We start from the raw sequence: 6,937 nt of genomic DNA on the forward strand, positions 1-6,937 counted from the left end.
GATCTTCCAGAGGCCTCTAGCGGTGATCTCCAGAGTGTGAGGAGTCCGAGGACACATGCTGCTGAGGAGAGTGCTGACCAGCTGCAGGAGGCTGTCCACAATGAGGCTGCAGAGCCCCGAGTTCCAGGCCTTGTTCACTGAGGGGCTGCAGACCCTGACAGGTGAGACACGGGGGGGGGGGGGGGGAGGAGAGGAGACCCTGACAGGTGAGACACGGGGGGGGGGGGGGGGAGGAGAGGAGACCCTGACAGGTGAGACGCAGGGGGGAGAGTGGAGGAGAGGAGACCCTGACAGGTGAGACGCAGGGGGGGAGAGTGGAGGAGAGGAGACCCTGACAGGTGAGACGCAGGGGGGAGAGTGGAGGAGAGGAGACCCTGACAGGTGAGACGCAGGGGGGAGAGTGGAGGAGAGGAGACCCTGACAGGTGAGACACGGCAGGGAGGAGAGGAGACGAGACCCTGACAGGTGAGGCACGGCGGGGAGGAGAGGAGACGAGACCCTGACAGGTGAGACACGGCAGGGAGGAGAGGAGACGAGACCCTGACAGGTGAGGCACGGCGGGGAGGAGAGGAGACGAGACCCTGACAGGTGAGGCACGGCGGGGAGGAGAGGAGACGAGACCCTGACAGGTGGGAGACGGGGGAGGGGAGGAGACCCCGACGGGTGAGACATGGGGGAGGGGGATGCATTTTTTGGTGACGGGTTCCCTTTAAATAAGACATCTGGGGTCCAAAAGACTAAAAGTCTCCCCCACCCTCTAGTTAGTGAATCGCATGCAGTGCAGGTCGCAGCGCATTACATTCTTTCCAAGCTGGCCGGGGAAGGTGGGGGGGGGGGGGTGTTTTACATGCCGCTTTCAAGTCAGCAAGAAGAAAGGGGGGGAGACACGCCCACTCGCTCCCCTCCCCCGGCAGCACCCACCATGCCGATCCTTGTCTACACATCCTGAGGGGTTTAGGGTCCCACTGGGGAGATTTCCCTTCACTTCCTGTCATGGTGACACAACAGGAAGTGGGAAGAAATCCCTTCTCGGATCGAGTGTTCCCCTGAGCTCCTCCAGTGACGTCCCGGTGTTGGGCACTCTGTACATACAATGTGACGGATCTTTCTTTTATCTCAGGCCTGTTCGCTCAGGAGAAGTACGAGTTGCGCATTGCGGGCGGAGCCGTCCGGGACCTCCTCCTGGGGGATCAGCCGCACGACATCGACTTTGCCACCACCGCCACCCCCGAGCAGATGAAGGATCTCTTCCTGAAGTCCGGGATCAGAATGATCAACAACAAGGGGGAGAAACACGGCACCGTCACCGCCAGGGTGAGTGCGGACAATGGCTCGGCGCAGCCTGGACCCAACCACGACACCGACCGATCAACGACACTGTGTGGCCGGGGGGGGTGCATTGAGGGGGATTCTGGGTAAATTTTTGATGCATTCATCAAATTATAGATCCGGGGTCTATAATGAATGTAAACATCCCATGTGACAGTAATAGGGGGTGACGGGTCCTCTTTATGGAGAGATCCGGGGTCTATAATGAATGTAAACATTCCATGTGACAGTAATAGGAGGTGACGGGTCGTCTTTATGGAGGAATCCGGGGTCTATAATGAATGTAAACATCCCATGTGACGGTAATAGGAGGTGACGGGTCCTCTTTATGGAGAGATCCGGGGGCCAAAATGAATGTAAACATCCCATGTGACAGTAATAGGGGGTGATGGGTCCTCTTTATGGAGAGATCCGGGGTCTATAATGAATGTAAACATCCCATGTGACAGTAATAGGAGGTGACGGGTCCTCTTTATGGAGAGATCTGGGGTCTATAATGAATGTAAACATCCCATGTGACAGTAATAGGGTGTGACGGGTTCTCTTTATGGAGAGATCCGGGGTCTATAATGAATGTAAACATCCCATATGACAGTAATAGGGGGTGACGGGTCCTCTTTATGGAGAGATCCGGGGTCTATAATGAATGTAAACATCCCATGTGACAGTAATAGGAGGTGACGGGTTCTCTTTATGGAGGGATCCGGGGTCTATAATGAATGTAAACATCCCATGTGACAGTAATAGGGGGTGACGGGTCCTCTTTATGGAGAGATCCGGGGTCTATAATGAATGTAAACATCCCATGTGACAGTAATAGGAGGTGACGGGTTCTCTTTATGGAGAGATCCGGGGTCTATAATGAATGTAAACATCCCATGTGACAGCAATAGCAGGTGACGGGTCCTCTTTATGGAGAGATCCGGGGTCTATAATGAATGTAAACATCCCATGTGACAGTAATAGGAGGTGACGGGTCCTCTTTATGGAGAGATCCGGGGTCTATAATGAATGTAAACATCCCATGTGACAGTAATAGGGGGTGACGGGTCCTCTTTATGGAGGGATCCGGGGTCTATAATGAATGTAAACATCCCATGTGACAGTAATAGGGGGTGACGGGTCCTCTTTATGGAGAGATCCTGGGTCTATAATGAATGTAAACATCCCATGTGACAGTAATAGGAGGTGACGGGTCCTCTTTATGGAGGGATCCGGGGTCTATAATGAATGTAAACATCCCATGTGACAGTAATAGGGGGTGACGGGTCCTCTTTATGGAGAGATCCTGGGTCTATAATGAATGTAAACATCCCATGTGACAGTAATAGGGGGTGACGGGTCCTCTTTATGGAGAGATTCGGGGTCTATAATGAATGTAAACATCCCATGTGACAGTAATAGGGGGTGACGGGTCCCCTTTATGGAGAGATCCGGGGTCTATAATGAATGTAAACATCCCATGTGACAGTAACAGGAGGTGACGGGTCCTCTTTATGGAGAGATCCGGGGTCTATAATGAATGTAAACATCCCATGTGACAGTAACAGGAGGTGACGGGTCCCCTTTATGGAGAGATCCGGGGTCTATAATGAATGTAAACATCCCATGTGACAGTAATAGGGGGTGATGGGTCCTCTTTATGGAGATATCCGGGGTCTATATTGAATGTAAACATCCCATGTGACAGTAATAGGAGGTGACGGGTCCTCTTTATGGAGAGATCCGGGGTCTATAATGAATGTAAACATCCCGTGTGACAGTAATAGGGGGTGACGGGTCCTCTTTATGGAGAGATCCGGGGTCTATAATGAATGTAAACATCCCATGTGACAGTAATAGGGGGTGACGGGTCCTCTTTATGGAGAGATCCGGGGTCTATAATGAATGTAAACATCCCATGTGACAGTAATAGGAGGTGACGGGTCCTCTTTATGGAGATATCCGGGGTCTATATTGAATGTAAACATCCCATGTGACAGTAACAGGAGGTGACGGGTCCTCTTTATGGAGAGATCCGGGGTCTATAATGAATGTAAACATCCCATATGACAGTAATAGGAGGTGACGGGTCCTCTTTATGGAGAGATCCGGGGTCTATAATGAATGTAAACATCCCCTACTGACAGTAATAGGGGGTGACGGGTCCTCTTTATGGAGAGATCCGGGGTCTATAATGAATGTAAACATCCCATGTGACAGTAATAGGAGGTGACGGGTCCTCTTTATGGAGAGATCCGGGGTCTATAATGAATGTAAACATCCCATGTGACAGTAACAGGAGGTGACGGGTCCTCTTTATGGAGAGATCCGGGGTCTATAATGAATGTAAACATCCCATATGACAGTAATAGGAGGTGACGGGTCCTCTTTATGGAGAGATCCGGGGTCTATAATGAATGTAAACATCCCCTACTGACAGTAATAGGGGGTGACGGGTCCTCTTTATGGAGAGATCCGGGGTCTATAATGAATGTAAACATCCCATGTGACAGTAATAGGAGGTGACGGGTCCTCTTTATGGAGATATCCGGGGTCTATATTGAATGTAAACATCCCATGTGACAGTAACAGGAGGTGACGGGTCCTCTTTATGGAGAGATCCGGGGTCTATAATGAATGTAAACATCCCATATGACAGTAATAGGAGGTGACGGGTCCTCTTTATGGAGAGATCCGGGGTCTATAATGAATGTAAACATCCCCTACTGACAGTAATAGGGGGTGACGGGTCCTCTTTATGGAGAGATCCGGGGTCTATAATGAATGTAAACATCCCATGTGACAGTAATAGGAGGTGACGGGTCCTCTTTATGGAGAGATCCGGGGTCTATAATGAATGTAAACATCCCATGTGACAGTAACAGGAGGTGACGGGTCCTCTTTATGGAGAGATCCGGGGTCTATAATGAATGTAAACATCCCATATGACAGTAATAGGAGGTGACGGGTCCTCTTTATGGAGAGATCCGGGGTCTATAATGAATGTAAACATCCCCTACTGACAGTAATAGGGGGTGACGGGTCCTCTTTATGGAGAGATCCGGGGTCTATAATGAATGTAAACATCCCATGTGACAGTAATAGGAGGTGACGGGTCCTCTTTATGGAGAGATCCGGGGTCTATAATGAATGTAAACATCCCATGTGACAGTAATAGGAGGTGACGGGTCCTCTTTATGGAGAGATCCTGGGTCTATAATGAATGTAAACATCCCATGTGACAGTAATAGGGGGTGACGGGTCCTCTTTATGGAGAGATCCGGGGTCTATAATGAATGTAAACATCCCCTACTGACAGTAATAGGGGGTGACGGGTCCTCTTTATGGAGAGATCCGGGGTCTATAATGAATGTAAACATCCCGTGTGACAGTAATAGGGGGTGACGGGTCCTCTTTATGGAGAGATCCGGGGTCTATAATGAATGTAAACATCCCATGTGACAGTAATAGGAGGTGACGGGTCCTCTTTATGGAGAGATCCTGGGTCTATAATGAATGTAAACATCCCATGTGACAGTAATAGGGGGTGACGGGTCCTCTTTATGGAGAGATCCGGGGTATATAATGAATGTAAACATCCCATGTGACAGTAATAGGGGGTGACGGGTCCCCTTTATGGAGAGATCCGGGGTCTATAATGAATGTAAACATCCCATGTGACAGTAACAGGAGGTGACGGGTCCTCTTTATGGAGAGATCCGGGGTCTATAATGAATGTAAACATCCCATGTGACAGTAACAGGAGGTGACGGGTCCCCTTTATGGAGAGATCCGGGGTCTATAATGAATGTAAACATCCCATGTGACAGGGGTGATGGGTCCTCTTTATGGAGAGATCCGGGGTCTATAATGAATGTAAACATCCCGTGTGACAGTAATAGGGGGTGACGGGTCCTCTTTATGGAGAGATCCGGGGTCTATAATGAATGTAAACATCCCGTGTGACAGTAATAGGGGGTGACGGGTCCTCTTTATGGAGAGATCCGGGGTCTATAATGAATGTAAACATCCCATGTGACAGTAATAGGAGGTGACGGGTCCTCTTTATGGAGAGATCCGGGGTCTATAATGAATGTAAACATCCCATGTGACAGTAACAGGAGGTGACGGGTCCTCTTTATGGAGAGATCCGGGATCTATAATGTAAACATCCCATGTGACAGTAATAGGGGGTGACGGGTCCTCTTTATGGAGAGATCCGGGGTCTATAATGAATGTAAACATCCCATGTGACAGTAATAGGGGTGACGGGTTCTCTTTATGGAGAGATCCGGGGTCTATAATGAATGTAAACATCCCATGTGACAGTAATAGGAGGTGACGGGTCCTCTTTATGGAGAGATCCGGGGTCTATAATGAATGTAAACATCCCATGTGACAGTAACAGGAGGTGACGGGTCCTCTTTATGGAGAGATCCGGGGTCTATAATGTAAACATCCCATGTGACAGTAATAGGGGGTGACGGGTCCTCTTTATGGAGAGATCCGGGGGTCTATAATGAATGTAAACATCCCATGTGACAGTAATAGGGGTGACGGGTTCTCTTTATGGAGAGATCCGGGATCTATAATGAATGTAAACATCCCATGTGACAGTAATAGGAGGTGACGGGTCCTCTTTATGGAGAGATCCGGGGTCTATAATGAATGTAAACATCCCATGTGACAGTAATAGGAGGTGACGGGTCCTCTTTATGGAGAGATCCGGGGTCTATAATGAATGTAAACATCCCATGTGACAGTAATAGGAGGTGACGGGTCCTCTTTATGGAGAGATCCGGGGTCTATAATGAATGTAAACATCCCATGTGACAGTAATAGGGGGTGACGGGTCCTCTTTATGGAGAGATCCGGGGTCTATAATGAATGTAAACATCCCATGTGACAGTAATAGGAGGTGACGGGTCCTCTTTATGGAGAGATCCGGGGTCTATAATGAATGTAAACATCCCGTGTGACAGTAATAGGGGGTGACAGGTCCCCTTTATGGAGGGATCCCCTCCCACTGCTTGTAATAGCGATCCAGCGGCTAGTTTGCTGCTAGGATTTCTGTTATAAGAGAGCGGACCAGCGGGTCTAACAATAAGACGATCTTGGGGTGATGCCGGCGGCTGCGTATGATTCCACTACAAGCACTGAAAGTCCAGCAATGTACCAGTTAAAAGGGTAAATTCCCCTTTTTATTAAAAAAAAATTAACCAAATATGGCGGCCGCCCTCTGGGGGGCGTTTGGCCGGGGTATTTGGGGTTGGTTCAGTTTTACTTTTTATTTTTAGTGTAACAGTGAACATAGCCTTTAGGTCAGATTCGCATTGGTTGTAAAGGAGAATGATTCCCGGATCATGCAGCTGTGTGTAGAATACGTTATTCTCCTTCTGGCGCTCGCTGGCTCCTCCCCCCACGCGTTTCGTCGTCGTGTTGCAGATTTAGAACTTGTAATCTCTTCACTCCGCAGATTAAGGATCAGAACTTCGAGATCACCACTCTGCGGGTGGACCTGGTAACGGACGGACGGCACGCCGAGGTACAGTTCACCAAGGACTGGGAGCAGGACGCGGAGAGGCGGGACCTTACCATCAACTCCATGTTTTTGGGTGAGGAAAGG

General features: G+C 49.4%; 1 protein-coding gene across 2 annotated transcripts in view; it reads left to right on the forward strand.

Moving 5' to 3' along the window:
* The window catches only part of TRNT1 (tRNA nucleotidyl transferase 1), a gene marked incomplete in the record, with an annotated part of 22,082 nt that continues 15,145 nt past the window's right edge, over positions 1 to 6,937 (forward strand). For both annotated transcript variants that reach the window (XM_077467501.1, XM_077467502.1), the window contains 3 exon segments: positions 1 to 161; positions 1,121 to 1,314; positions 6,788 to 6,926. In XM_077467501.1, the coding sequence (XP_077323627.1) occupies positions 56 to 161; positions 1,121 to 1,314; positions 6,788 to 6,926 (439 nt within the window).

Source organism: Lithobates pipiens, unplaced genomic scaffold (assembly GCF_037356315.1).
Source record: "Lithobates pipiens isolate NorthernLeopardFrog02 unplaced genomic scaffold, aLitPip1_a1.2 Scaffold_56, whole genome shotgun sequence".
Classification (NCBI taxonomy): domain Eukaryota; kingdom Metazoa; phylum Chordata; class Amphibia; order Anura; family Ranidae; genus Lithobates; species Lithobates pipiens.